This window comes from Motacilla alba, chromosome 1A (genome assembly GCF_015832195.1).
Source record: "Motacilla alba alba isolate MOTALB_02 chromosome 1A, Motacilla_alba_V1.0_pri, whole genome shotgun sequence".
NCBI lineage: Eukaryota > Metazoa > Chordata > Aves > Passeriformes > Motacillidae > Motacilla > Motacilla alba.
In genome coordinates, this window is record NC_052031.1 from 1,302,642 (window position 1) to 1,321,537 (window position 18,896).

The 18,896-nt window shown below is 52.5% G+C and overlaps 1 protein-coding gene across 2 annotated transcripts in view; it reads left to right on the top strand.

Moving 5' to 3' along the window:
• The window catches only part of LOC119708856 (ankyrin repeat domain-containing protein 16-like), a 116,331-nt gene extending 101,105 nt beyond the window's left edge, over window positions 1-15,226 (top strand). Inside the window, exons 1-8 of one of the 2 annotated variants that reach the window (XM_038155756.1) lie at window positions 1,737-1,864; window positions 3,499-3,840; window positions 4,912-5,132; window positions 8,239-8,281; window positions 9,122-9,230; window positions 10,178-10,339; window positions 13,421-13,499; window positions 15,019-15,226. In XM_038155756.1, the coding sequence (XP_038011684.1) occupies window positions 3,509-3,840; window positions 4,912-5,132; window positions 8,239-8,281; window positions 9,122-9,230; window positions 10,178-10,339; window positions 13,421-13,499; window positions 15,019-15,179 (1,107 nt within the window). In that variant the 5' untranslated portion in view covers window positions 1,737-1,864; window positions 3,499-3,508 and the 3' untranslated portion in view covers window positions 15,180-15,226. Of the gene's footprint in view, window positions 1-1,736; window positions 1,865-3,498; window positions 3,841-4,911; window positions 5,133-8,238; window positions 8,282-9,121; window positions 9,231-10,177; window positions 10,340-13,420; window positions 13,500-15,018 lie in introns of those variants that run through there. The other variant, XM_038155757.1, reaches the window with a different exon arrangement.
• Window positions 15,227-18,896: the final 3,670 nt, after the last annotated feature.

An 18,896-nucleotide genomic window follows, 5' to 3' on the forward strand; every position in this document is an offset into this window, starting at 1 on the left:
AAAAGCAATTTTTTCCTCAAAAGAAGCCCAACCCAGCAGGGGTGTTGTCACAAGACGAGCTCCTTCCTCTGCCAGCATCAGCAGTTTCACTTTTGCTTCCTTTTATTTATTTATTTCCCTTTACCACGCCTGCAGCAGCCCCAGAAAGGCTCCGTTCTCCCTTCAGGGCAGGACCCAAGGATCAGCTGGTTATTCTTTGGGATAACTGGAGGGTTTTTTCCCAACCGGAATGATTTCCTGGATGTGCTGCTCCCTCCTTTTCAGCCCAGCAGAGTTAAAGGCGCTCAGCTCCCTGGAGAGGCTGATTCCCAACATCCCAATTTCCTCCAAAGATGGGAAATCAGGCAAATAAAGGGGAAAAAAAAAAACAAGCCAAGACACTCCTGTGGCTTTTAGGGATGTGCCGAGGGAATTTGGGATGGATTTGATGATCCTAATGATCTTTTCCAACCTAAATCATCCCAGGGTTCTGCTTAAAAATGGAATTTCTCACTCAGCCTTCACCTGCATCCCTGTTTTTTTCCCTGATTCAGGACACGACATTCCAGCTGGGAAGCCAAAGGATCAGAGGATGGAGGGGGAAGCTCCAGAGAAATATTTGGGAGGATGTTGGAGGTGCTCCCGGTTTTCCCCCCAGAAGGTGCTTTCCAAACCCTTCTCCCACATGGATGCACCGACCTCGTCCAGAGGGTCCCCTCATTTCCAAGCCCCCATTCCCAAAGCCTCTCAGTGCCAACCCCCCAGTCCCAAGGATTGCCCCATTCCCAAGGCACCCTCAGTGCCAACCCCCCAATCCCAAGGATTCCCTCATTCCTAAGGAATTCCCTTTTAACCCCTTCTCAGCCAAGAGCCTCCTGCTCACTCCCCCACCCCATTACCAAGCGGTATTCCTTTGGCAAACCCTCAAATCCCAAGGATTCCCCCATTCCCAAGGCACCCTCAATGCCAAGGGTGCCCTCGGTGCCAATCCCCCAATTCCAAGGATTTCTTAATTCCTAAGGAATTCCCTTTTAACCCCTTCTCAGCCAAGAGCCCCCCTGTTCACTCTCCCATCCTGTCACCCCTCATTCCCAATCCCTCGGTTCCAAGGATTCCCCCTTTCCCAAGGGTCCCCCAGCGCCAATCCCCCATTCCAAGGATTCTCCCTTTCCCAAGGGTCCCCCAGCGCCAATCCCCCATTCCAAGGATTCTCCCTTTCCCAAGGATCCCCCAGCGCCAATCCCCCAATTCCAAGGATTCCCCCTTTCCCAAGGGTCCCCTCAGGCCGAAGCAGCCCCCATCCCCAAGGTCCCCTCAATGTCCGAGCTCCCCCGCAGTGCCAAACCCCCTACAATACCAAGTCCCCCCTCGTTTCCAAGGGTGCCCTCACTCCCAAACCCCTCAATTCCAAGGATTCCCCCATTTCCTCTGGTGCCCCCAACGCCACAGGAGCCTCCGTTCCCAAAGTTCCCTCAAAGCCAAAGGTCCCCCGCAGCGCCAAAAGCCCTTTGAATATCAATCCCCCGCCTTTGCCACGGGTGCCCTCAGTGCCAATCCCTCATTTCCAAGGATTCCCTCATTCCCAAGGGTCTCCACAATCCCAAAGAAACCCCATTTCCAAGGAAACCCCTTCCCTGCCCCCCCCCCACGTTGCCCAGAAATGGTCGCGCCCTCCTCCCCCGGCCTCACCCGCTCCCGGCGCTCCCGGCCCGGCGCGCTGCATTCGCCCCGCCCCCTCCCCGCTGTCCAATCAGAAGCCACAACAGCGCCCAGCGCTGACCAATGGCGCAACACTTCCGGGTTGGGCGGGGTTTGTTTCTTTCCTCCCGTTGCGGTGACGTCATGCCCGTCGCGTGTGACGTCACGAGCGCTCCGCGGCGCGCGGGTGGGTTTGGAAAAACCGGGAATTTTCCCGCGGGAATCGCGCGGCCTGGGATGAGCTGGGGAGGGAATAGGGAGGGATCCCGGCCTTCGGGAGCGGCCCCTTCCCGGGAGCCCCGAAGAGAACGGGAATTTCTGGTTTTTTTCCTGAGGAAAAAAAGGAGTTTTTGTTGTTTTTTCCTGAGGAAAAAGGGAATTTCCCGTTCGTTTGGGAGGGAAAAGGGAATTGCTGCTTTTCCTGGAGGAGGGACTGATGTCTGGCTGTCAACAGGGAAAAAGAAATTACTCTTTTTCTAGAGGAAAAAGGGAATTTCAGGTTTTCCTGAGTGAAAATTTATGTATTTCTAGCTGATTTCTTCATCTCCTAAGAGTAAAAGGAATTTTGGAATTTTCCCAGGGGGAATGGGAATTTCTGTGTTACCAGGGGGGAGGCTGGTTCCTAATTTTCCTGAGGGAAAACAGAAATTCCTGGTTTTCCTGAGGGAGAAACCCATTCCTGGTTTTCCGTTTGAAAAAGCAAAATTCTGTTTTTCCTGATGGAGTGGATAATTCCTGGTTTTCTCAAGGAAGAAGGAAGTTCTTGGTTTCCCTAAAGGAAGAGGGAATTTCAGGTTTTCTGAAGGAAGAGATGGGGTCCTGGTTTTCCTGAGTAAAAAGAAATTGTCCATTTTTTCCTGAGGAAAAAGGGAATTTCAGGATTTGCTGAGGGTGACTCTGGTTTCTGTTTTTCCTAAGGAAAAAAAGGGAATTTCTTTTTGTCTAAAGGAGAGACTGTTTTCCTGAGGGAAAGACTGATTTCTGATTTTCCAGAGGGAAACTGAATTTCTGTTTTTCCTAAGGGAAAGGTCAGATCCTGGATTTCCTAGGGAAAAGGCAATCCTGTTTTCTGCAGGGAAAGACCAGATCCTAATTTTCCCAAGGAAAAATAGAAATTTTGCTTTTACTGAGGAGTGACTGCTTCCTGAATTTCAGAGGGAGACGAAAATTCCTGTTTTTCCTGAAGGAGAGGCCAAATCCTAGTTTTCTGGAGGGCAATTTTTCATTATCCTGAGGGAGAAGGAAATTTCTGCTCATCCTGAGGGAGAGGCCGGTTTGTGCATGTCCTGAGGGAAAAAATCCCATTTTTCTGGAGGTAGGCACCAGGCTCTGCTTCTCCTGAGGGAAAACCTAAGGATTTGTGGATTTCCTGAGGGAAAAATTCCTGTTTTTCTGGAAGTAGGCACCAGGCTCTGCTTCTCCTGAGGGAAAACCTCATCCCTGCTTATCCCAATCCCCCCAAACCAACCAGGATATCCCACAAAATCCCAATTTTTTGGCCTCTTTCACTCAGGCCCGGCTCCAGGGCGGAGCAGGAGAGGCCAAGGCTGGTCCAGGAGGGAAACGTGGATGTGCTGTGGCATTTGTGGATTTCCTGAGGGAAAAATTCCCATTTTTCTGGAAGTAGGCACCAGCCTTTCCTTCTGCTGAGGGAAAACCTATGAACTTGTGGATTTCCTGAGGAAAAAATTCCCATTCTTCTGGAAGTGGGCACCAGGCTCTGCTTCTCCTGAGGGAAAACCTCATTCCTGCTTATCCCAACCCCCCAAACCAACTACAATATCCCCCAAAATCCTGTTTTTTTGGCTTCTTTCCCCTCAGGCCCGGCTCCATGGTGGAGCAGGAGAGGCTGCGGCGGCTCCTGAGGCTGGTCCAGGAGGGAAACCTGGCTCTCCTCCGGGATGAGCTGAGGCTGGATGAGGTTCCTGAGGCTCCCAGCTGGCGCTGGGGACGTTTGGGAGATTCCCTGCTGCACCACGCGGCTCGCTCGGGACACCGGGATGTGCTGGAATTCCTGGTCCAGGAGATCGGGATGGACATGGAGGTGGCCAATGGGGACTACAAGAGACCCCTCCATGAGGCTGCTTCCATGGGACACTGGGAATGTGTGTCCTTCCTCCTGGAGAGAGGGGCGAGCGTGGACTGCCTGAAAAAGGGTGACTGGTAGGTGCTGGGATTTGGGATTGGGTGAGGAAGGTGGGAATGTGGCTGCTGGAGATGGTGTTTGGGGTCGTGGAATGGATGGGGAAGGAGGTTAAGGATCATCCAGGGCCACCTGGGACACCTGCCAGTGTCCCAGGCTGCTCCAGCCCCAGTGTCCAGCCTGGCCTGGGGCACTGCAGGGATGCAGGGGCAGCCCCAGCTGCTCTGGCAATTCCAGCCCAGCCAGGAATTCCTCATGGCCAAGATCCCATCCATGGCTGCCCTCTGGCACTGGCAGCCATTCCCTGGGTGCTGTCCCTGCAGGCCTTGTCCCCAGTCCCTCTGCAGCTCTCCTGGAGCCCCTGCAGGCCCTGCAATGTGCTGGAAGCTCTCCCTGGAGCCTTCCCTTCTCCAGGTGAGCACCCCCAGCTCTCCCAGCCTGGCTCCAGCCCTGGAGCAGCTCCATGGATTCCTCTGGATTTGCTCCAGCAGCTTCATGTCCTTATCTTGGGATCCCAGAGCTGGGCTCCATGTGGGATCACCTGTGTGGAACACAGAGTGCAGAATTCCCTTCCCTTGCTGCCCCCACTGTGGATCCAGTTGGATTTTTGGGAGAAATTCCAGCCCTATCCCTGCTTTCCCCATGTTTCTCCTAAAAGCTGTAAATGACTGCTGCACTCTTCCCTTAGGGATGGGGATTTCTGGAAAAAGAAAACAAGGATTCTGCCCTGCTCCCATATGAAAGCTTGGAGCTGAATTGCCACAAATCCAAAGGCAGCATTCCAGAGCTGGGAATTGAGGCTGTGCCAGCCTGGAGCTGAGGCCAAGATTCCATGAGCCTGGATTTGTGGCCGTGCTCTTCCACCCGTGGATTAAAATCAGGGAGCTCTGCGCTTCCTAAGGCACATCCAAACCTTTGGAAAAAGCCTAATTTGCCTTAAAAACACAGAATGCTCTGAGGGACTGCATGGAAAAGGAGCTGGAGTATTCCCAGCCTGGAGCAACAGTGCTGTAAAATCTGGATCCTCAGGCAAAGCACCTGAATCAGATTGGTTGTGCCAGGTTATTTTATTTCCCTGGATCTTCTTCCAGGACTCCCCTGATGATGGCTTGCACCAGGAAAAACTTGGAAGTGATCAAGACTCTGGTGGAGCACGGAGCCAACCCGTTGTTGAGGAACAAGGATGGCTGGAATTGCTTCCACATTGCCAGCAGGGAAGGGCATCCCGAGGTGCTCCGCTACCTCCTGGATGTGTCCCCAGGCTGCTGGGACACGGAGAGCACCACGGGCAGAACTCCTCTGCACACAGCAGGTACAGCAGGGGTGGATCAGGGAAACCTCTGGAATCCCATCCAGCCTCAGCTCATCCCATAGGAGAGCCAGGTTTCCCTCCTGGACCAGCCTCAGGAGCTGCCACGGCCTCTCCTGCTCCGCCATGGAGCCGGGCCTGAGGGGAAATAAGCCAAAAAAATCAGGATTTTGGGGGATATCCTGGTTGGTTTGGAGGGTTGGGATAAGAAGGAATGAGGTTTTTCCCTCGGGAGAAGCAGAGCCTGGTGTCTGCTTCCAGAAAAATGGGATTTTTCCCTCAGGAAATCCACAAATCCCCCAGCACATCCAGGTTTCCCTCCTGGACCAGCCTCAGGAGCTGCCACGGCCTCTCCTGCTCCAACATGGAGCCGGGCCTGAGGGAAAGAGGCCAAAAAAATTGGGATTTTGGGGGGATATCCTGGTTAGTCTGCAGGGTTGGGATAAGCAGGAATGAGGTTTTCCTTCAGGAGAAGCAGAGCCTGGTGTCTACTTCCAAAAAAATGGGAATTTTTCCCTCAGGAAATCCACGAACAGGCCTCTTGGAGTTCATGGGATTCTTGGATCACATCATCTGCTGGCACAGATGGATCTGTCCTCCCTTGGAATGTGGATATGATTTTCCTTCCTGGTGTGGAAAGCTCCCCAGCTCCAAGCCCATCCTGGCATTTGCAATTCCTGAAGGCAGCAGAGCTGCTGAGAGGAACTTTTTCGGATGGATTTCTTTATCCCAGCCTCAAGCTGGGCCTGGGGAGGTTCAGTTGGGATACTGGGGAAATTCCTTCCTGGAAAGGGCTGTAAGCATTGGGATGAGCTGCCCAGGGCAAGGGTGGTGTCCCCATTCCTGGAGGGATTTAAAATCCATGTGGATGTGGCACTTGGGGACATGGGGCAGTGGTGGCTTTGGCAGTGCTGGGAATGGTTGGGCTCAGGCACTTTCCCAACCAAAATGACTCCATGATTCCAATAATCAACTCCAAATTTTGGAGTCCCCTTGCTCTGATGCCATGGTGAGAATTCCAGAGGGCCTTTCTGTGAGGGGGAGGGACAGTCCCTGCTGGGAATCCACAGGATGCCCAATTCCCTTTCCCTGCCCTTTTCCTTGCTTTTAGGGGATATTTAAAAGGAATGGGCAGGTTTAGGAATGCCAGCCATCCTCAGGATTGTTGGGAAGCAGAAAAGGGCTCGGAGCACACCCAGAGTTGGAATCAGGCTGTGTATTCCAGCTCTCAGCAGCAGAGGTGAGCCCTGGCTACCCAAACTCCTTTCCCAAAGAATTTAATTGGGATTGACTCCCCGGAAAAACCCGAGGTGTTGGGAGGAGCCCCTGCTGTGCTGTCACTCCAGTGGCTTTTCCAGCCCTTGCTCTGTCACTCCTGGCTCATCAGTGGTGACAATTCCAGCCTCTGGGCACCACTGAGTCCTTGTGCTTGACCTGGGAATGAAAAAAACAGGGAATGAGTTGTTTGTGGGATCACAGCAGGTTGCCTGAAGTGGCTGATCCCGATTTTTTGAATGTTCTCCTGTCCCTGCCCAGTTCTGGGTGCTGTTTCTGTGGAGCTGGCAGCTCCTCTCCCAGCAGGAGGTGGATGTTGGGCTGGGATCTGGGAGCTGAGGGGCTGGGACGGGGTCAGGAGCAGGGTGAGCTCTGAGATTTGGGATTATCATGTGGGAAAGGGGGAATTCTGACCTCGAGCCAAAGTCATCTCCCTGCCTGGGGATATGGGAATACAATTGGGATGCAGCACCTGGATTCTGCTTCCCAGAGGTGTCTCCACCTGTGTTTCCTTTGGCAAAGCCACCAATCCACAATTTGGGTGGATTTCTGGAATTTCCTGATCCAGCCAGACCCTGGAGCAGCAGCTGGAGTGGGAGTGACTGGGAACTGGGGAGGGCTGGAATTAGGGAATTAGGATTTAACCCCCCAGTGCCCCCAGTGCAATTTGATCCCAAACTGCTGCTCCCTGGTCTCCCCACACTTATCCCAGGGGATATTCCCAGTTCCCAAGGCAGGAGCAGGGCTGGGGGGCTGGAGATGGTGTTGGAGCTGCTGGGGGAAATCATGTCAGGACCAACTGCCTTTTCCATGGGTTTCCATGGATTTCCATCCCAGGGGTGTGGATTTGAGCACATTAACCCGTGACCAGGCCAGCTGCCTTCCTGAAGGGTCATTTTCTCCCTCCTGCAATTATTTTTTATATTAATAAGGGTCGGTTCCTTCAGCTTTCATGCTTCTTCTATCCCGAGGGAAGAAAGCTGGGAAGAGGTAATTAGAGGATGTGGAATGCAGCAGCAGATCCCAGCTGTCCCGAGTCTCTGTTCCTGATAAAAGATGGAATTGTGGGGGATTTTTCTTCCCATGGACTTGGGTTTTCCATCAGCTCAGGTGAAGAACAGGCAGGGAGCAGGAGCAAAGAGCCAAAATCTGGGAATCCCTCACTGGGATTCCAGCTGGAAGTTGTTCCTGGGAGCACACATTTCCCAGGAGCCCTTTTTCCATCACCTGATGGAGCAGCTCCAGCCTTGGTTTGATATTATTTTTTTCTTCAAGATGTTCCATTTGTTTTGCAAAATGACCTGCAGGGAAGGAAAAAAAAAAAAAAAGCTGGATCAAAGCTGTGTGAAGTGAAATGTTTAAAAAAAACCTGGAATATTTCAGTGCCTCGGGTTCAAATCCTCGCCCTCTGTTGTTGCTTTCCCTCTGAGATGGGTGAGGATGATGAGGTGGGAGGGGCTGAGGAGGGCTGGGAATGTTACCCAGCATTTCCCCAGCTCCCTGCTCTGTGTTCCTTCTGCTTCTCCCAGATCCCAATTCGGGAATGAACAAATAACTGGGAGAAACCCTCTTTGTTCCAGCTGAATCCTGTGGCAGATGGAGCCAGGCAGTGCCCATTCCATCCCTTTTCCTTGCTTTACCTCCCATTTCCCAATGGGATCGGAGCAAGGCCAGCCTTTTTTTTTTTTTTTAATGCCACCAAAAAATTGATGGGAATGAAGCCCCTTGGAGCCCCTTCCCCCTCCCAAAAGGATCAGCAACCCGAGCATGCCAAACTTTAGGAACACAATGTACCAATCCATGTTTTTCCTGTTTTTTTCCCCTCTTTTCCCAGCAATGCACGGCTGTTCCCAGGTCGTGGAGCTGCTCCTGGAACGGTAAGCAGGCTCCTTCCAGCTTTTTCTCCCCCAGCTCCTATTCCCTGCCAGGATTTGGACACAAAGGATGTTTGTGCTGTTCCGCTGGGGAAGCAGAGCACAGCTGCCCTGCCCTCCATCCCGAGGCTGGCTCCTCGTGCTCCAGGTTTTTCCCAGCTGGGGAAGAGACAAGGATTCCCTGGGGATGGGCTCCCTCTTGGTTGTGACACAAATCCCAGTTATGTAACTCAGCCCTGGCTTTGTTTCCCTGCTGATTCATTCCCAACGACCAAAGCAGCTTCCCTAGGCTGGGCTTATCCTTGTTTTCCTGGGAAATTGCTGGGAAGTGGCTTTAAAGCAGCTCTGTTCCCTTTCTCTGTTCTCCCTTCCCAGAGCAGGAGCAGCTTTCCCTGGGAATCACAGCTCATCCCAACCTGTCCATGCTTGGCCCAGCATAAACAGCTCTGTGATCTGAGCCAGGCTTTAATTCAGTTGTCTCTCATCTCACTGGAGTTTAACCTGGATGAGATAGGTGGGCTCTGATTTTGTACATCATTCCATGAAGATCTGGTTATTCCCTGCTTCCAGTGCACACCTGGTCCCTTCTGGAAACCCTCAGGTCAGGAGAAAGGGAATTATAAATGATCTGTAGAGCCTAAGAGAGCTGAACCAGATCTCTGATCCCAAAAAAACCCCACACATCATTCCCCAGGCCCTAAAACACCAGGACAGGTTTATCCATGGTCTGTGGATGAGCTTTATATATTCCAGTGTCAATCCCAGCTGCTGAGAGTCTCCCTCCGTAAGGATTTTGGAGCTGCCCACAGCTCTGTCCTGGTTCTTTTCTCCTCTCACTTGCAGGTGCCAGTACCAACCTGACAGCAGGGACAGCTGTGGGGTCACTCCCTTCATGGACGCGCTCCAGAACGGGCACGTCGGCATCGCCCGGCTGCTCCTGGAGAAACACCAGGTGGGTGCCAGGACCCCTCCCTGCCTCTCCCAGGAGGGAGCCAGGGCTGCCAGGACACGTGAGCCACGCCACTGGAGGGAAGGAAGCGAGTTTCCAACTTGTAAAGAGAGAAATCGTGTCAAAAGGCAAATTCCCCCTGGAGAAGAGAAGGATTTGGCTGAGTGAGGTCATCAGGAATTGGCTCCTGGGGCAGGAATCGTGGAATGGTTTGGGTTGGAAGGGCCTTCAAAATCATTTCATTCCACCCCTGCCGTGGGCAGGGACACCTTCCATTAGCCAAGGTGATTCCAAGCCCTGCCCAAAGTGGCCTTGGATGCTGCCAGGGATCCAGGGATGGCCACAGCTTTTGTGGTAAACGTGTCCCCAGAGCTGGTGGAGTGGGATGTGACAGCAGGCAGTGGCAGGAGGGGACAGGACATTCCCAGTGCTCCAGGGGCAGCTGTGGCAGAGCCAAAAGCAGCTCTTGGAATGCCAGGACTCGGTGTGGAGGCTCTAGTGGCCATGGATAATGTGGAAATGTCCATCCATGAGTTATCCAGAGCTCCTCCCTCTCTCCTGGCAGCTCCTGCTCCTGTGCTGGCTCCCAAAAATCCCTGATTTCCTCCAGGGAATGCCATTGGAGCCAATTGTGCACAGCAGGAACCAGAGCACTGCAATCAATAATTTACTGATGAGTGACTGCTGCATGATCCCAGCTGGTTGGGATGGATGGCTCATGGCTGATTCTCCCAGAGGTGTTGCTCAGATCCTGGATTTCCTAAGGAAAAGGAAATCCTGTTTTCTGGATTGGGAGGTTTGGGAAGTTTGTTGTGGTTTTCCACATTCCAGGGACTGAGGGTGGGAGAGATGGGAAACCTTGTGGAGGTTTCCTGGTGCTGCCAGAGGGTGCTGATCTCATTTGGGATGAGTGCCCTTTGCGTTATTTCCATGATATTCCTTAATTGCAGGCCTGTCCCACGGCTGTGGATGCCCTGGGTGCTCAGGCCCTGCACAGGGCAGCTGTGACAGCCCAGGATGGCTCCATCCAGTTCCTGGTGTCCGAGCTGGGCGTGGATGTCAACGGCAGAGCGACGTCCCTGCAGCTGCCAGCCCTGCACTACGCAGCCAAGGTTTGTCCCTGCTCCCAAACTCCCTGGGAAAAGCCTGTGCCAGGCACCTAAACCAGGCTGGGTCAGGTGTTGGCCACCATGGAGGATTTGCCTTCCTGGCTCATGCTCTGCTCCTGACCAGTCCCATTCCCTGTTTTCTGGGCATCAAACGAAATGGGGGCGGCAGGGTGAGGGTGGGATTCTTCTCCTCTGCTGAGGTGAGATCCCACCTGATCCCAGCCCTGGGGACAACAGCAGGAGGAGGAGGGGCTGCTGGAGAGAGTCCAGAGGAATCCATGGAGCTGCTCCAGGGCTGGAGCCAGGCTGGGAGAGCTGGGGGTGCTCACCTGGAGAGGAGAAGGATCCAGGGAGAGCTTCCAGCACATTGCAGGGCCTGCAGGGGCTCCAGGGTCGCTGCAGAGGGACTGGGGACAAGGCCTGCAGGGACAGCACCCAGGGAATGGCTGCCAGTGCCAGAGGGCAGCCATGGATGGGATCTTGGCAGTGAGGAATTCCTGGCTGGGCTGGAATTGCCAGAGCAGCTGGGGCTGCCCCTGCATCCCTGCAGTGCCCCAGGCCAGGCTGGAGCAGCCTGGGACACTGGGAGGTGTCCCTGTCTGTGGCAGGGTGGCACTGGAGGGGCTTTGAGGTCCTTCCCACCCCAGGAATTCCATGTTTGTGTCCAGCTGCCTGCAGAGGACGGATAGGAGACGTCCAGAAGTGGGAAAGGAAAGCTGGGAAGGTGGGGGGAGCTCCCAGAACTTTATCTGTGTCCTTCACATCAGAATTGTTTTGAATTCCAGAATAACTGGAGCTTTCTCCTCCTCCCAGCCTGTGTGGGGTGCAGAGCTGTGGGTCCTGCAGCATTCCCTGGGAATGCAGAGCAGATCCCAAAACTTTCCCTGCTGACCAGGATCCCTCCTGGCATCCAGCTGGCAGCACGGGAATGTCCCTGCTCACATCCAGGGGTGTTAAACCCAGGATTTTGGCTTGTAGTGGGAATTAAACCTCATCCCAGTGTCCTGATCCTACAAAACCACCTGGGAATGCAGAGGAGATCCCAAAACTTCCCTGCTGACCAGGATCCCTCCTGGCATCCAGCTGGCAGCACAGGAATGTCCCTGCTCACATCCAGAGATGTTAAACCCAGGATTTTAACAGCACTCAGAGCCTTGCAGTGGGAATAAAACCTCATCCCAGTGCCCTGCTCCTACAAAACCATCCGTGCCACTCCCTGGGAATGCTGGCACCATCCGGCCATGCCACAAAGGAGCCCTTTCTCCCATTTTCCTGGCCTCCTGCTCCCAGAAGCCACGTTCAAAGCCCTTCTGGTTGCCAAGGGTACGTTGAACAGCAAGGCTCTGGGGGGAATATAATGTGCCTTGGAGAAAATCCCAGCTCCTGGCTGATTTGGGAATGATGGGATGGGATTCTCTCCCTTCCCTCCCCAGGCTCGGTGTCACTTTGTATTTACAGCACCATGTGTTTGCCTGGTGGGTTGTGTTTTTATCTCTCTCTTTTCTTATTCTTTTGCATTTATAAACGCATGAAAATCAAGTTATTTTTTAAATTCGATTTGCTGCCAGGGCTGTGGGAGCTGCAGCAGTTCCTGGCTCGGTGGCTTTGCCATGGAATTGGGTTTGCAGGGAAATGGGAGCCTCGGGATCAGGGAAGATGCTGTGGAATCCTATGGGAACAGGGAAAAGGAGAGGGTGAAGTGGGATATGAAAATAAGAGCTTTCCATTCCCAGGCTGCAGGACAAAGACTAATTCATGGCATTGAGGATGTCATTCCAAAATCAGGCATGTTATTTAGGGAGAAAGGATTTATTTCTGGAAAAGCCTGTGCAGGGTAGAAGGAGGTGGGGGCTGTGCTGGCTTTTTCCCTGTGGAATTTGAAATTGGCTCCTGGCAGAGGAAGGAGGGAGGACACAGTGGATTGTGGCTGGCTGGGTCTTCTCCCAGGGGATCACAAATCCTGGAGGAATCCTTTCGGAAATGCAAGTGCCTGAGGGAGGCAGATGAGCAACAGCCCAGATCAGCAACAGGTTCTGCTCCTGGAGCTGGAATAACCTTGGAAAAATCAACTCCAGATCCCCTGGGAATTGGAGGAATTTGAAACTCAACGTTGGAGAGACCTCAGAGCCCCCTGCCAGGGCCTAAAGGGGCTCCAGGAGAGATACCTGGGATGGGATCTTGGCCATGAGGAATTCCTGGCTGGGCTGGAATTGCCAGAGCAGCTGGGGCTGCCCCTGCATCCCTGCAGTGTCCAAGGAAGGATTGGAGCACTCTGGGATAGGGGAGGTGTCCCTGGAATGAGCTTTGAGGTCCCTTCCCACCCAAACTGCTCTGGGATTCTGGGATTTGGGACACTCAGAATCCATCCCGAGGGATTTTGATGGGAAATGGGGATGGAAAAGAGAGGAGAAGGGAAGGGAGACCCTTCATGGCTTCCTGAGATTCCAAGTGAAGGCCCTGGGTCCAGGAATGTCTTGGAGAGGAGATGGATCCAATGTCAGGCTGGGAGAGCTGGGAATGTTCCCCTGGAGAAGGGAAGGCTCCAGGGAGAGCTTCCAGCACATTGCAGGGCCTGCAGGGGCTCCAGGGTCGCTGCAGAGGGACTGGGGACAAGGCCTGCAGGGACAGCACACAGGGAATGGCTGCCAGTGCCAGAGGGCAGCCATGGATGGGATCTTGGCCATGAGGAATTCCTGGCTGGGCTGGAATTGCCAGAGCAGCTGGGGCTGCCCCTGCATCCCTGCAGTGCCCAAGGAAGGATTGGGGCACCCTGGGACAGTGGGAGTTGTCCCTGGCCATGTTTGGAGTTGGAATTTGATTATCTTTTAAGGATTTTTTCCAAGCCAAGCCATGCTGGGATGTCAGGAAGCTGCCTGGTGGCACCTTTGTGGCCAGTTCCCATGGGATAACAGTTCCTGCCTCATGGGTCTGATCTGAAGGCAGCTGAGCCTGATTTCCATCTGCTCCAGGATCCTCTGGAGCTCCTGGTGCCCCCAGACCTGCCCAGGACAGGGCAGATCTGTGCAATCCCAGGTTAGGGATGGATCCAAGCACAGAGCTCATCCCAAATTCCTCGTTCTGCAGGAAGGACATGGACACACCATCCAGACCCTGCTGTCCCTCGGAGCTGATCTCCAGGCCAAGGATGGGAAGGGCCGTTCTGGTGAGAATTCCAAGCTGGTTTTCCAAGCTTTGTGTGACATCAAGACCTTCCATAAGCACATCCCAACCTCATCATGCAAGGGTGCCAAATCCATGGATACATTTGCTCTGGGAGCAGTGTGAGGGATCACCCAGGGTTTTTTTGGGCATTTTGCATTCCCTGGCTTTCAATCTGCTGGAATTTCTGCTGGAGCTTTTCCCTTTGGGGAAGAACAGAGATGTAAATTGGGAATTTCCTGCTGATTTTTCACCTGAGGAGCTCCGATGCTGCCTCTTCCTCATCAAATTTGGCTGGAGTGGTCCTGTTGGAAGCAGGTTGGATGGACAAACACGAGGATTGAGCTCTCCAGCCTCAATTCCTCAGCAAACAGCCTGGAAGTGGCTGATGAGCAAATAATACCAGAGAGCTGGCACGGAAATGGAGTTGCTATAGCGATGCCGGAGAGTCGGCATTCCCAGCGGGAAAGGCTCAGGCAGCTCTTGCATCAGCATCTCCCCCAAAAAAAAAATAAATTAATTAAAATGAAAGAAATAAGACAAATTTGTTTTGGCCATTGCCAAAATTGGCGAATTCCCCAGCCCTGGGTTTGGTTAAAGCCATGTTTTAGCAGTGCCATCTCTCCCTCCGCCCCCTCAGTGACTAAATCCGAGCCCTGCTGAGCTCATCCAACCCTGGCATGTTTTTTCCTGTGGCTCCTCCTTGGCTGGGTTTGGGTCACTGCGTCCTTGGGAAGCTTCTCATCCACGTCAGGATTATCCAGGGGGATCAGGATGCCTCCCTTGGATTAGATGGGAGGAAGGTTTTTTTACAGTGAGGGTGGGGAGGGGCTGGGCTGGAATTCCCAGAGCAGCTGGATCCCTGGCAGTGTCCAAGGCCAGGCTGGACACTGGGGCTGGAGCAGCCTGGGATGGTGGAAGGATGCATGGCAGGAGGGTGGAGCAGGATGATCCTTAAGATCAGACTCAAAGACCCCAAAAACCCAAACCACTCCATAGTCCCACAGTGGCAAAACTCATTTTTCACCCTCCATCTGTTTATTCCCATGGGTGTCACAGACATATTTTATGAAAACCCTTTGCTGGGATTTTCTTCTCCTGGGAAGCTAAAGAATCTCAAAAAGAAAAAGATGTAAATAATAACTTTCTGCTGCTATAGAATGCACCAGGTGCTTCTTTGATTGGTCCATGCGAGGTGTTTCTGCTTAATTCTACTTAATAACCAATCAAGGGTGCATTAAGTCAGACTTTAGTCACAAGCCTTTGTTATTCATCCCTTTCTATTTCCAGCCTTCTGATGAATCCTCTCTCTGTTCTTTCAGTCTAGTTTTAATACATCATTTTTAATATCATACATATCACAATACAATAAATCAACCTGAAACATGAACCCAAAAATCCTCATCTCTTCCCCTCATCCTGGGACCCCCTCCAAATCACCCCATGCCGCGGGAACCCCGTTTTCCTGCAAAGCGGGACGAGGTGACCCCAGGAGGTGACCCCGGGTGGTGTTGTGTCCCCAGCCCTGCACGTGGCCAGCGGCGGGCAGCGCGCCGAGGCCGCGGGGACCCTGCTGCGCGCCGGGCTCCGCGACGGCCCCGACGGCACGGGGACGCTGGCCCGGCAGCTGGCCAGGAGGCCTGATGTCGTCCAGCTCTTCCAGGGAACACCAGCCAGCTCCTGAAGAAGAGGAACCTGCTCCTTTTTCATGCGGGTACGGTGGTTATTCCTTGCCAGGTTTAGGCAAACGGCTGATTAGAATCCCCAAAGGATCCCCCGAATAGGGGGCTTGTCCCAAAAAGAGACCCCCCCCCCCCCTTCCGTTGTATCCCCCACTAATGAGAGGACCCCCAAAGTTAAGAATCCCCCCAAACAGAGGATCCTCACCTAAATTGAGGAAACCCCCTAAATTGAGACCCCCCCCCAAATTGAGGAAACCCCCCCAAACTGAGGAAGCTCCCCCAAACTGAGGACCTCTAAATGGAGGATCCCCCCCCCCCCCCCCCAGGACTGAAAACTCCCCCAGACTGATGAATACCCTAAATAGAGAAACCCCCCCTTCCGTTGTATCCCCCACTAATGAGAGGGCCCCCAAAGTTAAGAATCCCCCCAGAGGATCCCCTCCTAAACTGAGAAAACCCCCCCCAAATTGAGAACCCTCCCCAAATTGAGAAAGCCCCCCCAAATTGATGACCCCTAAATGGAGGATCCCCCCCCCCCCCAGACTGAAAACTCCCCCAAACTGATGAATACCCTGAATAGAGAAACCCCCCCTTCCATTGTATCCCTCTCTAATGAGAGGGCCCCCAAAGTTAAGAATCCCCCCAGAGGATCCCCTCCTAAACTGAGAAACCCCCCCCCAAATTGAGAACCCTCCCCAAATTGAGAAAGCCCCCCCAAATTGATGACCCCTAAATGGAGGATCCCCCCCAGGACTGAAAACTCCCCCAGACTGATGAATACCCTAAATAGAGAAACCCCCCCCTTCCATTGTATCCCTCTCTAATGAGAGGGCCCCCAAAGTTAAGAATCCCCCCAGAGGATCCCCTCCTAAACTGAGAAACCCCCCCCCAAATTGAGAACCCTCCCCAAATTGAGAAAGCCCCCCCAAATTGATGACCCCTAAATGGAGGATCCCCCCCAGGACTGAAAACTCCCCCAGACTGATGAATACCCTAAATAGAGAAACCCCCCCTTCCATTGTATCCCTCTCTAATGAGAGGACCCCCAAAGTTAAGAATTCCCCCAGAGGATCCCCTCCTAAACTGAGAAAACCCCCTAAATTGAGACCCTCCCCAAATTGAGGAAACCTCCCCAAATTGAGGAAACCTCCCCAAATTGAGAACCCTCCCCATATTGAGGAAACCCTCCCCAAATTGAGGAACCCTCCCCAAATTGAGGAACCCTCCCCAAATTGAGGAAACCCCCCCAAACTGAAGACCCCTAAATGGAGGATCCCTCCCCAGGACTGAAAACTCCCCCAAACTGATGAATACCCTAAACAGAGAAACCCAGAGGATCCTCTCCTAAATTGAGAAAACCCCTCCCCAAATTGAGAAAACCCCTCCCCAAATTGAGGACGCTCCCCAAATTGAGGAAACCCCCCCAAATTGATGACCCCTAAATGGAGGATCCCCCCCAGGACTGAAAACTCCCCCAAACTGATGAATACCCTAAATAGAGAAACCCAGAGGATCCTCTCCTAAATTGAGAAAACCCCTCCCCAAATTGAGGAACCCTCCCCAAATTGAGGACGCTCCCCAAATTGAGGAAACCCCCCCAAATTGATGACCCCTAAATGGAGGATCCCCCCCAGGACTGAAAACTCCCCCAAACTGATGAATACCCTGAATAGAGAAACCCCCCCCAGGTTAAGGAGCCCACCCAAGCTACGCACCCCCCAAACCTAGGTCTGTCCCCCAATAAAGAACCCCCCCTAAACTGAGGATTTTTACCCCAAATTGAGCAGAGGAGCCAAGCTGGGCAACAGGAGTAGATCAGGAGAAATGTTTTCAATAGGATTATCTTAAAAGGTGATGGAGGTGATGGGTCTGGGCTCTTCCCTGGGAGGCTGGGGAGGCCCTGGCACGGGTTTCCCAAAAAATTTGTGGCTGCTCCATCCCTGGAAGTGTCCAAGGCCAGGTTGGAGCAGCCTGGGATAGTGGAAGGTGTCCCTGCCCTTTGGAATGAGATGATCTTTAAGGTCCCTTCCCACCCAAACAATTCCATGTTTTTATCACATTCCTGTTCTGATCCATGGTTATAAATTTATTTTCTTCTTTCACCTCTTCCTCTGCAGCTCCCTGAAACAGAACCATCCAAGGGAAGTGCCATTTCCAGGGATCCTCGTGGCTTCTCCTGGGAATTTCCCCACCCTGAACGTCCCCATGGAGAAGATCCACCTGGATCATGGATTTTCTAGCTCTTCATGGACCTGCTCTCCACTGATCCCTTAAATTGCTTTAATTTGCAATTTCATTTTTAATTGGACCTCTTTGGGTAGGACAGAGACTCCTGAAGCTGCATCAACCTTTTGAACCCTTTTTGTAGCCCACAGCTGATCCCAAAACCTGCAGGAATCTGTAGTGGGATCTCTGCCTTGCGAGAGGACATCGGGGATCTCTGGATCAGACTGAAACAAGGAGGAGTTTTATCCCAGGCTGGAATGCTGGGCAATTCCCAGCACTGATAAACTTGAAATCCCAATAAGACTGGAAGTCAGGAATACCCAGCAAGGTAAGAGCAGCTGGAATTATAAATTCCATCCAAAACTGCCGTGTCCTTGCCTGTTTGTGATGCCAGGAGTTCAAAGCACGTGGAATTCTGCTTTCTTTGGGATGGCAGATGTTAAAAATCAGGAAGGCAGTGAGTTAAGGTGCGCACCATGGGCTGGGTTTGAGTGGGAAATTCCCACCTTGCTGTCCCTGGAGCAGCAATTTTGGATCAGCCCCTGGGTGGGTGAGGAAATGATTTTATTCCTCCAAAAGGAATTAAAAAATGGAAGGATCTGGGGATCCCTAATTCCATAAATCCAGCTGTGGCCTCAGCCTTGTGAGAGGACATCGGGGATCTCTGGATCAGACTGAAACGAGGAGGAGTTTTATCCCAGGCTGGAATGCTGGGCAATTCCCAGCACTGATAAACTTGAAATCCCAATAAGACTGGAAGTCAGGAATACCAGCAAGGTAAGAGCAGCTGGAATCATAAATTCCATCCAAAACTGCCGTGTCCTTGCCTGTTTGTGATGCCAGGAGTTCAAAGCACGTGGAATTCTGCTTTTTTGGGGAGGGCAGATGTTAAAAATCAGGAAGGCAGTGAGTTAAGGTGTGCACCATGGCTGGGTTTGAGTGGGAAATTCCCACCTTGCTGTCCCTGGAGCAGCAATTTTGGATCAGCCCCTGGGTGGGTGAGGAAATGATTTTATTCCTCCAAAAGGAATTAAAAAATGGAAGGATCTGGGGATCCCTAATTCCATAAATCCAGCTGTGGCCTCCCGACAGCAGGAAGTGCAAGGGGCTGCTTCATTCCCACTTTTGATCCTTTTAAGAAGCCATGGAATGGCTGTGTCCTCCCAATATTGCTGATGAGAAAAACCACTGGGAACGTTCCCAAATATCCATGGAAACACAAAGGGGAAACTCCTTCAAAACATGGCAGCACCTTCAAAACTCAAAGGGGAATGTGAATTATTTTGAGGGTTAAAAAAGGAACGTGGATTCAGCTTTATGCCAGCAGAATTCCCCCAGAGAATTCTGGTTTTTCCCAAAACTTTTCCTTCCTGTTTTTTTTTCCCCAAAACATTTTCCTTCCTGGTTTTTCCCAAAACAGGGTTTTAGGAAGTAGGAATGCAGCCTAATTAGGGGTGTTTGTTGGGATAGTTAGCAAATTTCCCATTAAAAGT